This window comes from Lissotriton helveticus, chromosome 11 (genome assembly GCF_964261635.1).
Source record: "Lissotriton helveticus chromosome 11, aLisHel1.1, whole genome shotgun sequence".
Taxonomy (NCBI): Eukaryota; Metazoa; Chordata; class Amphibia; order Caudata; family Salamandridae; genus Lissotriton; species Lissotriton helveticus.
In genome coordinates this window covers 461,627,266-461,647,621 of record NC_136072.1, presented here as the reverse complement: position 1 = coordinate 461,647,621, position 20,356 = coordinate 461,627,266, and the positions used below count along the sequence as shown (strand labels likewise).

Genomic DNA, 20,356 nt, shown 5'->3' with positions numbered 1-20,356 from the left:
TATGAAATTACTAAAAGACTTCAAGCAGGTCTCGGCTATATTACTAGCCAACATAAAGGGAGAAGCAGCAAACGTGGCGATCCGCCAGAGGTTAAAGGAGACAGATATAGCAGACCAACCAGCTGAAATTGCCAGAATCATAGAAAAATCCTATGAGGAACTAGGTAGAGATAGTTTGGGTGGAATACCAGTAAAACCACAACTGATTGAAAGTCCTGAAAAAATATTTTTTAATAATAATTCAACATCACAGAAAAAGAGCTGGGATGGAAACAAACAATCCAATCCTAAAGAAAAGAAATTCCAGTCCAGAGGAAGGTCTCCTAGGCGAAGAGAAAAATCTCCGAACCAAAGACACAGGTCACCCCAGAGTGACCCCTCTGGGAAAAGATATAACCTTAGAAATAGGGATAATATAAAAAAACCTGATAGATATCAAGACATTGATACACGTCCCTCTCAATCTTTTCAGACTTCCTCGCAGAAATCGGAAAGAGGACGATCAGAACAAAGAGAAGAGCACGCCAAGTCCAAAGACAAGGAACCTGCTCAGCTAAAAAAGAAATTACAATTTCCAAAAAAGAAGGTAGCCAGTATCAAGGTAGTTAACAATGCCGAGAATACTGAGGACACAACTGAAAAACGGAGAATGGGCTCAGACAATGCTAGACAGCGCAGCAGAAGTGAGCATAGCTCGCAAAGTCCTTATGAATCATCTGGAGACAGTGGACACGAATGAATATCTTCAAGTGGAAACTGCAGACACCAGAATTAGCAAACCTCACAAAATATATGAAATAACATTACGTATAGAGGGGGATAAGACTAGAAAAATAAGGGGACTATTTTGGGATAATCTCTCCAAGGGCTATGACATCCTTCTAGCTGAAAAAGACTGGCCACCAGAGTTTGTCAGGGAGTGCCCTCATGGCGAAGAAATAATTATGCCTGCCTTCTCAAATCACATCCCAATTCATAAAAAATACACACTTGCTAGAAAGTGGGCAGTAGCTCTAGCTCCTGCTTTATATACAAATCACGTAGGATGGGATGAGGACTCTCCTCCTCACAAAATCCAGTTAAAATCACAACCTACTGCACAGAGACAGTACCCAATTAAGCAAGAAGCTAAAAAACAGGTAAAAGAAATTCTAGATCAGCTAGAATACCAGGGGGTGATTGAAACTTGCACCTCTCAAATGAACAACCCTTTGTTTCCGGTCTCCAAACCAGAAAATTCATATCGTCTAGTTTTGGATTACCGACACCTTAACTCATGTTGCAAAACTTTTGCAGTGCAAAACTCGCACAGTGCTGCACTAATGAATAACATAGTGCGCAAAAAATACAAATCAACATTAGACATCTCTAATGGATTCTTTTGTCAAAACATAGCACCAGAGAGCAGATATTTGTCTGCGTTCTCAATAAATGGCACTCAAAAACAATTCTGTCGGTTAGCCCAGGGGTACAAGAACCGCCCGGGAGTATTCTCAGCGAGAGTAACAGAATTACTACAAACATATGATGACGAAGCATTATCGTATGTCGACGACATATACTTAACAGATGATGACTTGGAGACTCACTTGAAGAGAGTGAACACCATAATACTTGGGTTCGCAGCAGAGGGTTACAAATTCAACTTTAAAAAATCCAGAATTGCCCATCTGACAGTCCTGTTCTTAGGATATGAATTATCAAGTGAAGGCAAAAGCCTGGCTGACAATTTTCTAGAGAAATGTGCCGTACTCCAAGCACCTAGAACACTAAAAAACCTACAGTCAATTCTAGGCTTCCTAAATTTCGGAAGAACATACATTGCAAATTACGCAGAAAGGGTCAAACCCCTTTATGATCTAATAAAACCAGATTTTAAAAGAACCAATTGGACTCAAATACACACAGAAATTTTGAGATCCTTACAAACAGACATGCTAATTAAAACAAAATTAGAAACACGTGATAACACGCGCAATCTTGTGATTCGAGTCATCCCAGGGAGATGCGGATTCACATACCTGACCTCTAATGAGGGAGAAAAGGTACCAATTGCATTCAAATCACACTTGTACACTAAGGCTGAAATGAAATTTAGCCCAACGGAAAAAATTCTTACCGCAACACAGACAGCTATAGCAAAAGAACGAGCCCTGGCACAAGGTAAACGAATAATAATCGTGACACCGATACCAGCCCTAGAGGCTGTAACAAAAGCAAGCATTCCAAATGCTAAAGCGCTCCATCCGAGATGGATACAATGGGCTAATTCTCTTGCTGCAACAGACGTGGCGTACGAATTTTATCCTTACTTAAAAACACAAGAATTTCTCCAATATGAATTTGAATGTCCTCCGCCGACCGAAATTCTGCCTCTAGAACACTACGGCTGTATAATATATACAGACGGATCAGCACAACCCGCAGTGGAGGGTAAGCAAGCTTACAGTGCTGCGTGCGCGATCGTTAAAGGTCGCTGGCACGAAGGAAAATTTAAACCAGCAATCACTAAAACACAATCTTTAGGAGATTGTACAGCTCAGCGAGCTGAACTACTGGCGTTCAAGATGGCGCTTGAAAATACCGATCGAGAATTCCCCACACTCATAGTGTGCGATTCGTATTATTGCGTTCAGTCTTACAATGAATACTTGCAGATCTGGCTTCAGAATGGTTTCAAGGATGCGAAAGGTGGCACAATCAAGCATAAAATGCTCTGGGAACAAGTAGTTCTTTCACAAAAAGAACTACCAAAGACTCACGTGATGCATACACTGAGTCATCAACGTGATGGCGTTCACGTTGCAGGGAATTCATTGGCTGATGAGGCCGCGAAGGCAGCTGTGCAAACGGCTTCCGTAGCTGCCATCACACGGTCAAAAACAAAAATAGACAGCGAAATATGACAAGCTGTCAGCGCTACAGAAAAGGATTCGATAGAAACACTCCCGAAAGGCTTTCCTGTAAAATACTCATACATAACTGATGCAAACAATGTTCCTTTTGCTCGAATCCCTGGAGTGGGGGATAGGGCAATTCCAAACATGGTACATAGGTTAGGACTGATAATAGCGGCACACGAAGGGCTTGCTTCTATACATGCTGGTGTCTCAGCCACAGTATCATTATTAAAACAGAGATACTGGTGGCCACAAATGAGAAGACAAACAAGGAATTATGTTTTAAAATGTGAAATATGTCAAAAAATGAAAGTATCAACGGTGAGACGTCCAGCGCAGACGCCCCTTCTAATCTCGGATAAACCATTAGCCTGTGTTTACCTAGACCACTGTGGTCCCTTACAAAGGGATGGTAATGAATATGCTACTTACCAGTATGCATCTGTTCTTGGCATGTAGGGCTGCTAACATTCATATCTTAGCATTAGATCGCCGCCTAGTGTTGGGTCCGGATGATCGCACATTGTTGTCCTGGAAGAGTCTTCGAAGTATCCTGAGATAGGTGGCTCCTCCCCTGGACTACAGTGCGCATGGGCATCGGCTCCATCCCCAGATTGTTTTTCGCCATTGTGGCAGAAGATGGAGTGAAAAGTGTAAAGGATGTCCATGCTAATGACTGAATACAATAGTATATCTGCAGCTGCGACAGGCACCGGGGAGGAGGGTGGGCGATATGAATGTTAGCAGCCCTACATGCCAAGAACAGATGCATACTGGTAAGTAGCATATTCAGTTCGAGGCATGTGGGCTGCTAAATTCATATCTTAGCATAGAATACATAGCAGTCCCTCCATCAGCGGCGGTTGCCCGTGCCAGCTGCAGAAACCTGAAAGAGTGTCTTGAGAACAGCCTGTCCTACAGCAGCTTGCTGCTTGGAATGTACATCAACACAGTAGTGTTTGGTAAAGGTATGTGGTGTAACCCACGTGGCTGCTCTGCAAATGTCCTTTAAAGGAATGTTCCCTAGGAAAGCCATGGATGCCCCCAATTTGCGTGTGGAGTGCGCCCTTGGGGGTATGGTTAGAGTGCGCTTGGCCTTTTGATAACATATTTGGATGCACTTAACAATCCACCTGGCTATTCCTGCTTTTGAAATGGGGTTGCCTTTGTGTTGTGGTGCGAAGGCAACAAAAAGTTGTTTTGTCTTTCTAAAGGGTTGTGTCCTGTCTATGTAGTACATCAACGCCCTCCGTACATCTAATGTATGGAGCATTCTTTCCGCTACCGTTTGTGGGTTTTGGAAGAATGCCGGCAAGTCAATAGTTTGGTTGAGATGAAACTGTGACACCACCTTCGGAAGGAATTTGGGGTTAGTGCGTAGCACTACCCTATTTGGATGAATCTGAATGAAAGGCTCTTGGATTGTGAGCGCTTGTAGCTCACTAACACGCCTCAGTGACGTAATAGCTATTAGGAAAGCTACTTTCCACGTTAGGAACTGGAGTTCACACGAGTGCAGTGGCTCAAAAGGTGGTCCCATCAGTCTGGTGAGGACCACATTGAGGTTCCACACCGGAGCTGGTGGTGTTCTTGGGGGAATGACTCGTTTCAGACCTTCAAGGAAAGCTTTAATGGCAGGCACTCTGAAGACAGAGAGATGCTGCCTGTTTTGAAGATAAGCCGCTATGGCGGATAGATGTATCCGAATGGAAGTGTACGCTAGATTGCACTTGTAAAGATGCAACAGATAACAAATGATGTTAGGGATAGATGCGTCTAGCGGGTTGATGTCATTAGCAGTACAGTAAATGACAAAACGCTTCCATTTTGCAGCATAGCATGCCCTGGTAGTTGGCTTTCTTGCCTCCTTGATGATGTTCATGCATTCTGGAGGCAGGTTAAGGTATCCGAACTCTAGGACTTCAGGAGCCAGATCGCCAGGTTGAGCTGTTGCGGATCTGGATGCTGAATTTCTCCATGGTTCTGCGTCAAAAGTCTGGGCGTGAGGCGCAGTCTTTGATGCGGCACCACTGAGAGTTCGAGGAACGTGGTGTACCATGCTTGGCGCGCCCACGTTGGAGCAACCAGGATGAGAGTCATCGCGTGCTGCCTTAGCTTTCTTGCCACCAGCGGTATCAGAGGGGCTGGCGGAAAAGCGTACGCAAATTTGCCTGACCAGTTCATCCATATCGCATTCCCCTGCGACTGTGGGTGAGGGAACCTGGCGGCAAAGTATTGGCATTTTGCGTTTTCTTTTGTTGCAAACAGGTCTATCTCCGGATGACCCCACTGCTGGAAGTACGGGTGGAGTACAGATGGGTGTAACTCCCACTCGTGCATTTGATGGCTGTATCTGCTGAGCAGAACCGCCATCTGATTGTCCTTGCCCGGGAGGTGTTCTGCCATGAGGAAAATGTTCCTTTGAATGGCCCACTTCCACATGCTCTGAGCCAGATGAGACAGCTGTGGCGAGTGGGTGCCTCCCTGCTTTTGAATGTAGTACATCGCGGTCATGTTGTCCGTCCGGACTAACACTACCTTGTTGCACAGATGTACAATGAAGGACTTGATTGCCATGAAGATTGCCATCAGTTCCAGATAGTTGATGTGCATCTTCTGTTGCTGCGTCGTCCATAGTCCCTGCACTGTGTAAGTGAGCAGATGAGCTCCCCAACCCTGGAGAGATGCGTCCGTCGTCAGGATAATCTGTGGCACCGGCTCCTGGAACAGTCGGCCCTTGCAAAGGTTGTGTGGAGTCCACCAATGCAGAGAGTCGTATGCCCGACTGGTAACCAACACTAGGTCTGTTAAATTTCCCTGAGGCTGTGTCCACTGATTTGCTAAGCACTCCTGGAGCGGGCGCATATGTAACCGTGCGTGAGGGACTATGAAGATGCAGGAGGCCATCATGCCTATCAACTGCATGAACACTCTGGCTGGAAGCGAGTGTTGTGGTCTGAACTTCTGGATTAGAGACTGCATGCTGTCTATCCTGACTTGGTTTGGTTGAGCCATGGCCGTCAGGGTATTGATCGTCGCACCTAGACACTGCCGGACATGTGCCGGCTGAAGATGCGACTTTGGGTAGTTCAACGAGAAACCTAGATTGTGAAGGAGGTGAATGGTAGTCGACATATCCGCGGCGCACTGTAGTTCCGACTTGGCTTGAACGAGCCAGTCGTCCAGGTAGGGGTAGACATGGATGTTCTGCCTCCTGAGGTGCGCTGCTACTGTCGCCAGACACTTGGTAAACACCCTCGGGGCTGTGGTGACTCCGAAGGGTAGGACCTTGAACTGGTAATGCTTGCCTTGGATAGTGAACCTGAGGTATTTCCTGTGGGACGGGTGTAGTGGAATGTGGAAATAAGCATCCTTGAGATCTAAGGTTGCCAAGAAGTCCCCTTGGTTTAACAAGGGGAGAATCTGTTGCAGTGTAAGCATATGGAAATGTTCCGACAGTATGTACAGGTTGAGGGGACGTAGATCTAGAATGGGCCTGAGAGATCCGTCCTTCTTTGGAATAAGGAAGTACAGGGAATATACCCCTGTTCCTTCCTCTCCCACTGGCACGAGCTCGATTGCGCCTTTTTGCAGCATCGCCACTACTTCCTGCTGCAATAAGTGCAAATGCTCTGCGGACATAGGCCGTTGCCTTGGTGGAATGTTGGGTGGAGTGGACTTTAACTCTAGACAATAACCGTACTGGACAAGTTGTAGCACCCACCTGTTAGACCTGGCACCTTGGCGTGAGTTTCCCTTCCACTTTTGGCTGTTGTGCCTCCAATGTTTTGATGGTGTCTGCTACTCAGGGCACTGCGCCACGGCCAACCCGTGCCGCAGTGCAAGTGCTCCCTACTGTAAAGTGTACATATGATTGATGTCCATGATTGGTTCATTGGATTCACTGTTAGCCCCTAGTAAAGTGCACTAGGAGTGCCAGGGCTTGTGAATGCTAATACTGCTAGTGGGCCTGCAGCGCTGGTTGCGCCACCCACAGAAGCAGCCTTAAAATGTGTCTAGGGTCTGCCATTGCAGATCCTGCGTGCGGTCTGGTACTGTCACCCTGGCTGGGCAAGTGCACACACTTGCCAGCCCCTGAACCTTCCCTTAAACTTCATATTAGTCACCCCTATGGTAGGCCTGAGGGCAGGGTGCATTGTAAGGATAAGGTAGAACATGCCCTGATGTGTGTGGCATGTTCTAATAGTGAATTACTACCAAACTCGTTGTTCACTATTGTAAGGCTACCTGTTCCCTTCTAGGCCAGATGAGTTGCTGGAATTATTACACTCTATAATCCCAGCAGGCTCGGGGAACATGGTAGAAATTCGTGTTTAGTATGCCTGAACTCAGAATAATAAAATACTTCTTTTAGTAAAGTTTATTTTAATATCCTGTGTTTGCAAATGCTACTTTTAGAAAGTTAGCATTTGCTTGCCTAACCATTTCAGCCCGCCTCTGCTTGGATGTGGATCTGACTGTCTGGTGTGTGTGAGTGACAGGGCTGGGAGTTGACAGGTAGTGATTAGCAGGAGGACCCCTTAATGGGTGGTGGGAGGTTCCCCTGAATGATGCATCAGGCTGTGCCCCTGCCACCACAATGCTGGCTCCGCCTTCCTGGGGAGCGACTGATGACTCAGCCTGCACCTGGCCCAGGAAGGACCGAAGCTTGTAAACAAAGTGCTCAGGCCACTCCTGCCCTCTCAATGCCGGCTCCGCCCCCCTGGGGAGCGGCTGATGTGCCTGCCCTCACACTGAATGCAGAAGTCATAAGCACCCACAACAAGTACTCAGAGACTGGAGCAGTTATGCAGAGGCCCCCCTGGCTTGCTAGAACAAAGGAAACTGGGTATAAAAGAAGGAGCCCTGCTCCTTGTAAATTAGATCCTGTTTGTGCTACAAGAGAAACTCTGCCCGAAGAGAAGGACCTGGAAGGACTACAAGGAGGAGTGCTGACTCTGGCCTGTGTCTGGTGCCTTGCTGCCAAAGGAGAGGAAGAGAAAAGGACTACAAGAGACTTTTACTTTATTTTTGAACTTTGTGCCAAACTCTGCTAAAAGATCTCCAAGGGCTTGCTGCTGAACTTGCCCCCTGACCAGCGCTCCAGGAACAGTGAGCGCTAACCCCTGACCAACGCATCTGCTGTGTGTGCTGCTTATCGCTGCAGCGCTGTCTGAGGAAGACAAGAGCATCAAGCCCCCCTGCACACCGTGACCGTGGGTGAGCAGATCGCCATAGCAACGTGAAGCCCAGCCGCCGCTGGCCTGAACACCGTGACGGCATCTGCACCTGACCCCACGAGAGCAAAGTAACGGAGGACCCGTCCGGTCCAAGCACCGGAGTCTACTGGGCACAAGCGCCGTGGATTCCCCCGCAAAGACGGACTGCCGCCTTGTCATCTCCCTCGCTAATCAGCGTCTGGCCGGCTGCCCCGCTGAAGGGACATCACTGCGATCGGCACTTTGGCTGGGTACGTCCCGCACTTGGGGACCGTACTGCCACTGCGCCACACCCAGCCGCCGCCGTCAGGACGGACGAGAAGACTGAGTGAAAGGACCTGAGCCCCATCGAGCACCGCCGCCCTGGGTGACCCGTGACCTGCTGCCTCGAGCCGCAGCTCGCACCGCCCGTCAAGGAAGCAACGCGACGTGGGACAGCTCCCCCTTCAGCCGCCCTCTCCGAGGATCACCACAAGAAGTGAAAGGTACTGTCTTTGCCCTCCGCGGCGCGAGCGTCCTGCAATCTGAGCTCGCACCGCGCGGTCTGACCTCAGGCACCCCGGGAGCCTCACCGCTGCTGTTTGCTTGGCAGCGCGAGCCGCCCCAGAGTCAGAGGCGCGCTCTGCTCTTGGCCCCCGAGGCCCCGCCTGACGCTCCCCGAGGCCCGCGGCCCCCTCTCCCCGAGTCGAGCCCCGACGGGTGACTCATTTCGAGAGCGGAGACAGCGGGAAGCGCCTGGAAGCGCTATAAGACACTGGAACCTTTCTAAAGCTGGGCAGAAGGCCCAAAAGACCGCATTATTCAAGAACTGTGCCTTTTTTTCATAAAGAGTAACTGGAACCTGCATTTGAAGTAACCAAGACTGTATTTACAAGCCTGCTTGAGATTTATATAAAGAACATATATTTTTACAAATACAGTTTGGTGTCATTGTGTGGTGGGTTGGTTGTGATGGTGTGATATTGCAAATGTTTAACCCTACATGCCCCAGAGATTAGCCTAAGACTGCTTAAGCCACACTACCTAGAGGGTAAGCAGAGGTTGTCTTGAAGGTAACCCTCAGCCCTGACGAGGAAGAGAGAGGCCCTGCTTGTCGCCAGTGTTGCACTGCGCCAACCAGAGACTCCCCCTTCCTACATTGGTGGCAGCGGTGGGATTCGCGAATTTACATTTGCAGTGTTTTACCTTAGCTACTGACCATTGCATAGTGATTACAGTCCAGTAACTTAGCCACAGACTTTTTTTGATTTTTAATTTTGCTAAAAGAAGAAGATCCCTAGTGTTGCAAGCATGCCTGGCACAGACAGCGTTGATGGGGCGGAATCCCTGACCTCTGAGGTGTTGGAGGTAGAATGGGACCCATCAAAGTTGGATGACTACAAGAGGAAAGAACTGTGGAGCTTTATAAAGAAGTTCAAGGTTCCCCATGCAGGGTGCAGGAACAAGGATGATTTCTACAGGGCCCTGAAAGCCTGGAGTGAATCAAGGGATGCGCCTGTGGATCCTGTGATACCTGAGCGACCAGACAGCGTCCACAGCTTTGGCAGAGGCCTGTCGCCAGAGGAGCTGGCAGACAGACAGGCAACCAGGGATCATGAGATCAAGATGGCAGAATTGAATTTGAAGGGCCAAATGGAGCTTGAAAGCAAAAAAATGGCTCTGGAAGAAAGAAAACTCCAGTTTGAGTTTGATGTGAAAATGAGGGAGATGAGTCTAAAGGAGAAAGCCTTGGATCGTCCTCCCTCTGGTGGCAGCACAACGCCGGTGCAGGTAGAGTCAAGAGTGCACATCCCCAAAGATGTAGTTAAAGAGTTCTTTAAGGGGGATGACATAGGACAGTGGTTTAGGGCATATGAGGTAGCCATGCTTTCCCACCGGGTCCCTGAGAAGGATTGGGGAGCGGGGTTATGGGGAAGGTTCCTTAGCGAAGGAAGGGACACCCTGCTAGATTTGCCCACTGAAGACCAGAGATCCTATCCCCATATGAAAGAAGCTTTAATGACCAGGTATGGGCTTACCCCTGAAATGTATAGGCAGAAGTTTAGGGGGTGTAATAAGCGGCCTGGGAATACGTATGTGGAGTTTGTGACTTTTTTTTGCAGAGCACTGGATGGTTGGGTGAAGGGTAACAAAGTGAATGATTTTCAAGGTCTCTTTGATTTAATTGCATGGGAGCACTTGTCTGATCAATGTTTTCCTGAGTTACGCCAGCACCTGATTGATAGCAAGTTGTCCAACCCGAGGAAACTTGCTGAGGAGGCGGACCGCTGGCTCAGCACCAGGGTCCACAAGGGTCCAGTGGGAGACTCCGCCAAGGGTGGGCAGGGTCCCCCGCAGAAGAGTGGGGGGGACAAGGGAAAACAGAAAGGGTTCCAAAAAGGCCCCCAAAGTAATCCCCAAGGGGACCAGCAGAAAGGTTCTCAGCCTCCCCCACCCCCTAAGCAGAATGGGGCCCCGACAGGTCGACCTGTTCCAAAGGGGCCCTTCAATTGTTACAAATGTGGTGACCCGGGGCACATAGCCAGTGACCCCAAGTGTCGCCTGTTTGGAAAACCAGCACCCACTGGTGCTCCGCCCCGACAAGTGACCAGTGTTCACTTAGGAGAAGAAGTGATGGTCCCGGGGGGTGGAGATCCTGTTCAGATGACCCTAGTCTCACTAGGAGACAGTGAGATGGTCCCTGCAAGCTACCTGCCCTCTAACACTAAAAAATATGGGCAGGTGGTTACCATCAATGGTAAGAAAGCTGAGGCTCTTAGAGACACAGGAGCCAGTGTGACTGCAGTGAGGCATCACCTGGTGTCTCAGGAGCAGGTTGTACCCCATGCCTACTGTAGGGTTGTCAACGCTGACAATTCAGAGAGTCAGTGTCCGATGGCTCAAGTTCCCTTCGAGTGGGGGGGGGTCTCTGGTACTCTGCAGGTCTGTGTGAGGAAAGCCATGCCTGTTGACTGTTTGCTGGGAAATGACTTGGAGGACTCCCCTTGGGAAAAGGTGGAGAAAACGACTCACCTGAAGATGGTGGGTCTACCTGACTGGGCGTGCGTGACCACCCGGTCAATGGCAGCCAGTAGGGGTGATCAAGAGGTCCTGGGGCCTGACGGAGAGGCCCAGGAACCGGCCTTAGGGAGAAGGCGCAGGGTGCGCGGGAAACCGGCCCCTGAAGTTCCCACGGTCCAGGAGGAAGCAGACCTTGAGGGGGATGCCCTGGAGCCTACTGGGGAACAGATTGCCGAACTGGGGGACCTGCCTGAGCTGACCCATTGGCAGCAAGAAGGAGGCCCCTCCAGGGAGGAATTCTGCAGGGAGCAGAAAGAATGCCCTTCTCTCGTGGGTATGCGGCAGCAGGCTGCAGACCAGGCCAATGGTGTTCAGGCCAAAACACATTATGTGTACTGGGAGAATGACCTCCTATACTCAGAGCCTAAGGCTGCTGAACCTGGGTCAGCCCGTGTGCTGGTGGTACCCCAGAAGTTCAGAGCCTTCCTACTGGGACTGGCTCATGATGTGCCTTTAGCAGGACATTTGGGGATGGACAAGACCTATGACAGGCTTGTCACCCACTTCTACTGGCCCCAAATGCACAAGAGCTCAGATGCTCATTGTAGGACCTGTCCAACTTGCCAGGCAAGTGGGAAGAGCGGAGGGAAGAACAAGGCTCCCCTCCAGCCCTTCCCTGTGGTCAGTACGCCATTCCAACGAGTGGGTATTGATATTGTTGGGCCTCTGGACCCCAAGACAGCCATGGGCAACAGGTTCATCCTGGTCTTGGTGGATCATGCCACCCGGTACCCTGAAGCCATCCCTCTGAGGACAGTGACGGCCCCCGTGGTGGGGCGTGCACTAATGGGAATTTTCTCCAGAGTGGGGTTCCCTCTAGAGGTGGTGAGCGACAGGGGGACCAACTTTATATCCAAGTATATGAAGTCCCTTTGGCAAGAGTGTGGTGTAACCTACAAGTTCACCACACCTTACCATCCACAAGGAAATGGGTTGGTTGAAAGATTCAACCGGACCCTGAAGGGCATGATCATGGGCCTGGAAGGTCCAATGAGGCGTAAGTGGGACGTCCTCTTCCCATGCCTGCTCTTTGCATACCGCGAGGTGCCACAGAAGTCTCTAGGGTTCAGCCCCTTTGAGCTGCTGTATGGTCACCCCGTGAGAGGACCCCTGAGTTTGGTAAAGGAAGGCTGGGAGCAATCTCCCAGGAAACCTCCCCAGAATGTATATAGCTACATGCTGGCCTTCAGAAACCAAACCAGGCGCTTCAGACAACTTGCTGAGGCAAATCTGGAAGCAAGCCAGGAGGAGATGAAGCGGTGGTACGACCAGAATGCCACTCTGGTAGAGCTTCAGCCTGGACAGGAGGTGTATGTCTTGGCCCCCGTGGAACCCTGTGCACTTCAGGATAAGTGGACAGGCCCATTTGAGGTTGTGGAGCGCAAGAGCTCAGTGACATACTTGGTGGACATGAAGACGCCCAGGAATCCTTTAAGGGTCTTACATGTCAACCGCCTCAAGCCCCACTTGAAAAGGTCCGAAGTGGGCATGCTGTTGGCCACTGATGATGGAATGGAAGAGGAGTCTGAGCCTCTTCCTGACCTCTTAGTGGCCTGTGAGAAAGATGGGTCAGTGGATGGAGTTAACCTCTCACCCACCCTGACCCCTGAGCAACAGGAAGACTGCCGCCAGTTGCTGGGGCAGTTTCCAGACCTGTTCTCCCTGGTTCCTAGTGTCACAGATTGGTGCGTCCATGATGTGGACACAGGGGACAGCTTACCTGTGAAGCACAAGGCTTACAGGGTAACTGACAGGGTACGGGCCTGCATCAAGGAGGAGGTCTCCAAGATGCTTGCTCTTAGGGTGGTTGAGTCTTCCAGCAGTCCTTGGTCCAGCCCCGTGGTCTTGGTCCCAAAGGCTGCTGCGCCGGGAGCCACACCTGAACTCCGGTTCTGTGTGGACTACAGAGGACTCAATTCAGTCACCAAGACTGACGCGCACCCTATCCCCAGAGCTGATGAGCTCATTGATCGGCTAGGGGCTGCCCGGTACCTCAGCACGTTTGATTTAACGTCTGGGTACTGGCAGATCGCCTTGACCGATGGGGCAAAGGAGAGGTCAGCATTCTCCACACCAGATGGGCATTTCCAGTTCCGGGTTATGCCATTTGGGATGAAGAATGCCCCTGCCACCTTTCAGAGGTTGGTCAACCAGGTGTTGGTTGGGCTGGATGAGTTCAGTGCCGCCTACCTGGATGACATCGCAGTGTTCAGTGGCACCTGGCCAGAACACCTGCGGCACCTCTGGGAAGTGTTGATGGCGCTGCGCAAGGCAGGCCTCACAATCAAGGCAAGCAAGTGCCAGATTGGGCAGGGTTCCGTGGTGTACTTGGGACACCAAGTGGGGAGTGGCAAGGTGGCACCCTTGCAACCCAAAATTGAGACCATCCTGGCTTGGGAACCCCCCAAGACCCAGACAGCAGTGAGAGCCTTCCTGGGGCTCACTGGGTATTACAGGAGGTTTGTCAAGGGCTATGGCACTATTGTGACCCCCTTGACAGAACTGACTTCGAAGAAGCAGCCCAGGAATGTGATTTGGACTGACACCTGTCAGAAGGCTTTTGACACCCTGAAGACTGCCATGTGCACGGCGCCCGTGCTCCTGGCTCCTGATTTCTCCAAGGAATTCATAGTGCAAACAGACGCTTCAGAGCATGGTGTAGGGGCTGTTCTCTCACAGATGACTGAGGAGGGCTGGGACCAACCCGTAGCCTTCATCAGTAGGAGGTTACTTCCACGGGAAAGTAGGTGGAGTGCAATAGAGCGAGAAGCATTTGCTGTGGTCTGGGCGCTGAAGAAGCTAAGACCCTACTTGTTTGGGTCTCACTTCCGGGTTCAGACGGACCACAGGCCCCTCAGATGGTTGATGCAAATGAGGGGTGAGAACCCAAAACTGTTGAGGTGGTCCATCTCCCTACAGGGTATGGACTTCACGGTGGAACACCGCCCTGGCACAGATCACGCCAACGCTGATGGTCTGTCCAGATTTTTCCGCCTTAGTGATGAGGAACTCCCTGGGGAAGGGTAGTTCTCCCCACATTTCAGCTGGAGGGGACACGTGTTAGACCTGGCACCTTGGCGTGAGTTTCCCTTCCACTTTTGGCTGTTGTGCCTCCAATGTTTTGATGGTGTCTGCTACTCAGGGCACTGCGCCACGGCCAACCCGTGCCGCAGTGCAAGTGCTCCCTACTGTAAAGTGTACATATGATTGATGTCCATGATTGGTTCATTGGATTCACTGTTAGCCCCTAGTAAAGTGCACTAGGAGTGCCAGGGCTTGTGAATGCTAATACTGCTAGTGGGCCTGCAGCGCTGGTTGCGCCACCCACAGAAGCAGCCTTAAAATGTGTCTAGGGTCTGCCATTGCAGATCCTGCGTGCGGTCTGGTACTGTCACCCTGGCTGGGCAAGTGCACACACTTGCCAGCCCCTGAACCTTCCCTTAAACTTCATATTAGTCACCCCTATGGTAGGCCTGAGGGCAGGGTGCATTGTAAGGATAAGGTAGAACATGCCCTGATGTGTGTGGCATGTTCTAATAGTGAATTACTACCAAACTCGTTGTTCACTATTGTAAGGCTACCTGTTCCCTTCTAGGCCAGATGAGTTGCTGGAATTATTACACTCTATAATCCCAGCAGGCTCGGGGAACATGGTAGAAATTCGTGTTTAGTATGCCTGAACTCAGAATAATAAAATACTTCTTTTAGTAAAGTTTATTTTAATATCCTGTGTTTGCAAATGCTACTTTTAGAAAGTTAGCATTTGCTTGCCTAACCATTTCAGCCCGCCTCTGCTTGGATGTGGATCTGACTGTCTGGTGTGTGTGAGTGACAGGGCTGGGAGTTGACAGGTAGTGATTAGCAGGAGGACCCCTTAATGGGTGGTGGGAGGTTCCCCTGAATGATGCATCAGGCTGTGCCCCTGCCACCACAATGCTGGCTCCGCCCTCCTGGGGAGCGACTGATGACTCAGCCTGCACCTGGCCCAGGAAGGACCGAAGCTTGTAAACAAAGTGCTCAGGCCACTCCTGCCCTCTCAATGCCGGCTCCGCCCCCCTGGGGAGCGGCTGATGTGCCTGCCCTCACACTGAATGCAGAAGTCATAAGCACCCACAACAAGTACTCAGAGACTGGAGCAGTTATGCAGAGGCCCCCCTGGCTTGCTAGAACAAAGGAAACTGGGTATAAAAGAAGGAGCCCTGCTCCTTGTAAATTAGATCCTGTTTGTGCTACAAGAGAAACTCTGCCCGAAGAGAAGGACCTGGAAGGACTACAAGGAGGAGTGCTGACTCTGGCCTGTGTCTGGTGCCTTGCTGCCAAAGGAGAGGAAGAGAAAAGGACTACAAGAGACTTTTACTTTATTTTTGAACTTTGTGCCAAACTCTGCTAAAAGATCTCCAAGGGCTTGCTGCTGAACTTGCCCCCTGACCAGCGCTCCAGGAACAGTGAGCGCTAACCCCTGACCAACGCATCTGCTGTGTGTGCTGCTTATCGCTGCAGCGCTGTCTGAGGAAGACAAGAGCATCAAGCCCCCCTGCACACCGTGACCGTGGGTGAGCAGATCGCCATAGCAACGTGAAGCCCAGCCGCCGCTGGCCTGAACACCGTGACGGCATCTGCACCTGACCCCACGAGAGCAAAGTAACGGAGGACCCGTCCGGTCCAAGCACCGGAGTCTACTGGGCACAAGCGCCGTGGATTCCCCCGCAAAGACGGACTGCCGCCTTGTCATCTCCCTCGCTAATCAGCGTCTGGCCGGCTGCCCCGCTGAAGGGACATCACTGCGATCGGCACTTTGGCTGGGTACGTCCCGCACTTGGGGACCGTACTGCCACTGCGCCACACCCAGCCGCCGCCGTCAGGACGGACGAGAAGACTGAGTGAAAGGACCTGAGCCCCATCGAGCACCGCCGCCCTGGGTGACCCGTGACCTGCTGCCTCGAGCCGCAGCTCGCACCGCCCGTCAAGGAAGCAACGCGACGTGGGACAGCTCCCCCTTCAGCCGCCCTCTCCGAGGATCACCACAAGAAGTGAAAGGTACTGTCTTTGCCCTCCGCGGCGCGAGCGTCCTGCAATCTGAGCTCGCACCGCGCGGTCTGACCTCAGGCACCCCGGGAGCCTCACCGCTGCTGTTTGCTTGGCAGCGCGAGCCGCCCCAGAGTCAGAGGCGCGCTCTGCTCTTGGCCCCCGAGGCCCCGCCTGACGCTCCCCGAGGCCCGCGGCCCCCTCTCCCCGAGTCGAGCCCCGACGGGTGACTCATTTCGAGAGCGGAGACAGCGGGAAGCGCCTGGAAGCGCTATAAGACACTGGAACCTTTCTAAAGCTGGGCAGAAGGCCCAAAAGACCGCATTATTCAAGAACTGTGCCTTTTTTTCATAAAGAGTAACTGGAACCTGCATTTGAAGTAACCAAGACTGTATTTACAAGCCTGCTTGAGATTTATATAAAGAACATATATTTTTACAAATACAGTTTGGTGTCATTGTGTGGTGGGTTGGTTGTGATGGTGTGATATTGCAAATGTTTAACCCTACATGCCCCAGAGATTAGCCTAAGACTGCTTAAGCCACACTACCTAGAGGGTAAGCAGAGGTTGTCTTGAAGGTAACCCTCAGCCCTGACGAGGAAGAGAGAGGCCCTGCTTGTCGCCAGTGTTGCACTGCGCCAACCAGAGACTCCCCCTTCCTACACCACCTGTCTGTGGTGATGTTTCTCCAGACGGGCAGGAACTGCTGCAGTCTCCCCCCGACAGGTGTTAAGTGGTCGGGGGGCAGTGACAGAGAGTCACTGTTTGCTTGGGGTAGAGGAGCGGGAGCTGTTGTTTCCTCTGCCGCGACCTCTGTTGCTGTTATTTCTGTAACCTCCCTTGTTCTGTTTTGTGAACGAGGATTGTGCTCCACCTTTTGAGAATTGAGATTGTTGACCCATTTGTCCTCTGGTGACTCCACGTGCACCTGAGCGACGAAAATTGTTGCCACGAAACTGTTGTGACTGTAGGGCCCCCATGGACTTAGCAGTTTCTGTGTCCTTTTTTATCTTTTCGAGGGTGGTGTCAACATCTGGACCAAACAGTCTATCAGGATTGACTGGCTGATTAAGGATGGTTGTCTGAATATCAGGTTTAAACCCAGATATGCGGAGCCAAGCCTGTCGTCTCAGCATGACGCTAGTGTTGATCGCCCTAGCTGCTGTGTCTGCGGCGTCAAGTGCACACTTGATGGCTGCGTTGGAGATCAACTTTCCTTCCTCTATAAGCAGTCTTGTGCCCTCTTGAAACTTTGGAGGCAGGTGTTGTACAATCTGTTCTAGGGTGTCATAATGCGCCCTATCGTAACGTGCTAAGAGTGCTTGTGTATTAGAAATACGCCAAAAGTTGGCAGCTTGTGCAGCTACTCTTTTGCCCCCTGCCTCTAGCACTTTGGACTCCTTATCCGGGGGAGGAGCTTCACCCGTTGTTTGGGAGTTGGCCCGTTTGCGGGCATTGGCGACCACCAGGGAGTCTAGCGGCAACTGTCCCCGAATGTATGCAGGGTCTGCAGGTGCTGGTCTGTACTTTTTTTCAATACGTGGATTGACCACTCTCGCCCTAGTGGGTTCCTTAAAGATGTCCGCAGCATGTTTGAGGACGCCCTTGAGCATAGGCAGTGTCTTTACAGTCCTCTCAGAGACTGAAAACGTGTCAAAGAGAAAGTCTTCTTCAACCAGGTCAGCATGCATGTCCACATCATGATTAGCAGCTGCCCTCTCAATTAGTGCATGAAAACCTGCAGAATCCTCTGTTGGGGATGCACGTGCACTGAAAAGCTGTGGGTCTTGCCCCACACCTTGGGTGCCTTGGTCACCAATGTCATCATATGCATCTGTGTGTGCATCTGGTTCATTTACTGGGAAGGTGTATTGGTCCTCCTCATTGTAACCCTCACCATCAGAATGGTCTGGTGAGGGAGTAGGGCTTCTTCTTGGAGGAGGCTGGATAGGCTCTATGAGGGCAGAAGCGTCCAGAGGAACTTTTTTCTTCTTTAGTGGGATAACATAGGAGTCTAGAGGCTCTGATGTGATCCTTCTTTTGTATATTGTCAATTTGCCTGTGTTGGCGTCGATGAAGTGCTCAGAATCGTCCTCGGATCCGAGTTCTCGACTTGAAGGTACCCCTGCCGTAGAAAAATCCGCCTTCTTTGGCGTCGATTTTGTAGAAAAAGCCTTCGGAGCCTCCTTCGGCGGCAGAAGGAAGAGAAGCTTGCTTTTAGGCGTGGCCGGAGCATCCTTCGGCGTCTGAGGCGACGGCAACGGAGCCGACGTAGCAGCGGCCTTTTCCCTGATTCTCTGCAGCGAAGCGGCGATGGGAGACGCTTCATCCACAGTGGCTTTTGGCGCTGACGAGGACGTCTTGACCTTCCCCTCGGATCCGACGTGATGGTGGCCCTTCTGAGGTTTGGGCGCCGATGCCGTTGACGCCGACCCAGAGTCCTTGGACCGATGCGCCGACGTGCCAGCAGTTGATCCGTGCGCTTGAGTCGGTTCCGTATCCACTACGCTGCTGGCCTTGGCGTGCTTCGACGGTGTCGCAGCGGTTGATCCGTGCCGACCACCCTTTTTAGAGGATCCCTCCTCCTGCGCCGATTTCGTTCCAGCGGAATCGATCGACTTCTTCGGCTTCTGCGGACCGGAGCCCGACGGAGCCGATGCGGCAGCGGGTGCAGTATGTTTTTGTGGGCCGGCCGCCATTTTAGGGACGCTCGAGTCCATAAGTTTCGGTTTCGTTTTCGGGTCGGCCATTTTAGGTGTCGTCGACACCGCAGGTTTCGGTTTCGATCCGGCTTGCCCAGCAAGTACGTCCGTGGCCGGGCCTGATGGCGGGGCCGTGGCTTGCGGCACTGGGTCTTGGGTAAGGAGATCTTGATCTTCGAAACCTTCGGGGCATAGCTCGTCTCCAGAGCTATCTGCCGCGGCCCCATAAATCTCTTCGACGTCCCCTACCTCTTCGACGTATTGAAGGTCTTGACCCGCGACTCCGTCGTCGTCCTCCGGATCCGCCTCGACCTCCGTTTCGGGTGGGGAGATTTGTAGAAGATGACCCTGTTCATCTTCTTCCTGGTCGCCGAAGATGTTTTCTGGATCGGGGGCCGCTTGTCTGGCCTCCAGGCGCACCGCGCGCCGAAGCTTGAGAGTCTTTTTCGACCTGAATTGAGCGCAAGCCTTACACTTGCCGTCGTCATGGTCCGGTGAAAGGCATTTGTTACAGACCGGGTGGAGGTCTATATGTGGGTACTTGGACCCACAGAGCGGACAGTACTTAAACGGACTCCGCTCCATGCTGTAAAGTTGTAGTCGTGTCGCGATGAGAAGGCCTCGATGTTCGAAGAGTGTAGACTCCGTTGAATCCGACTTCAAGAGTTGGAAGAACCCAAGACCGTGCGCGAACAATACCGACGCTAGAAAATACAAGGCCTTTTGGCCTGAAAAAGTTAGTTTTTCTCGGTTCCGACAAAGAGAAGTCGGGACCACATCCGAACCCAATGGCGGAAAAAAACAATCTGGGGATGGAGCCGATGCCCATGCGCACTGTAGTCCAGGGGAGGAGCCACCTATCTCAGGATACTTCGAAGACTCTTCCAGGACAACAATGTGCGATCATCCGGACCCAACACTAGGCGGCGATCTAATGCTAAGATATGAATTTAGCAGCCCACATGCCTCGAACCTATAAATATATCTTGGTTGCAGTGGACTCATGCACGAGATTCATATGGATGTGGCCCCAGCGAACGGCTGACGCCAGAACTGTTATAAAAGATTTGCGAGTCTTTATCGGCACATACGCAATTGGCATGCTGCATTCAGACCACGGTCCTGCTTTTAGCTCTAGAGCTTATAAGGAGGCCATGGTCAGCATGGGCGTGACATTGCGGTACTCTTGTCCATTTCACCCTGAGGGGAACGGAATTGTTGAAAGAAAAAACCGTGACATAAAGCAATCTATAACGGCAAAGGTATTAGGTTCGGGAGCTGGGTGGGTCAAACATCTAATAAGTGTCCAACGTAGTCTAAATACCTTGCCAAGAAATTCTCTGAAGGGATTCAGTCCGTACGAATTATTATTTGGAACTAGGATGTTAATCTCTGACCTTGACAGTCAAACTTCAGTGGTGAAGGAAAAAAGCTTTGATATCAAAGACC

At 51.3% G+C, this 20,356-nt stretch overlaps 2 protein-coding genes across 2 annotated transcripts in view; both read right to left on the bottom strand.

Moving 5' to 3' along the window:
- GIGYF2 (GRB10 interacting GYF protein 2) overlaps window positions 1-20,356 on the bottom strand; it is a 1,757,193-nt gene that overhangs the window by 565,553 nt on the left and 1,171,284 nt on the right. The gene's annotated exons all lie outside the window — the stretch shown is intronic.
- LOC144792004 (uncharacterized) overlaps window positions 4,356-20,356 on the bottom strand; it is a 74,606-nt gene continuing 58,605 nt past the window's right edge. The window contains exons 2-3 of the mRNA XM_078666870.1: window positions 16,874-18,352; window positions 4,356-6,624 (exon numbers count right to left, since the gene is read on the bottom strand). Of these exons, the coding sequence (XP_078522996.1) occupies window positions 16,964-18,352 (1,389 nt within the window). The 3' untranslated portion in view covers window positions 4,356-6,624; window positions 16,874-16,963. The remainder of the gene's footprint in view (window positions 6,625-16,873; window positions 18,353-20,356) is intronic.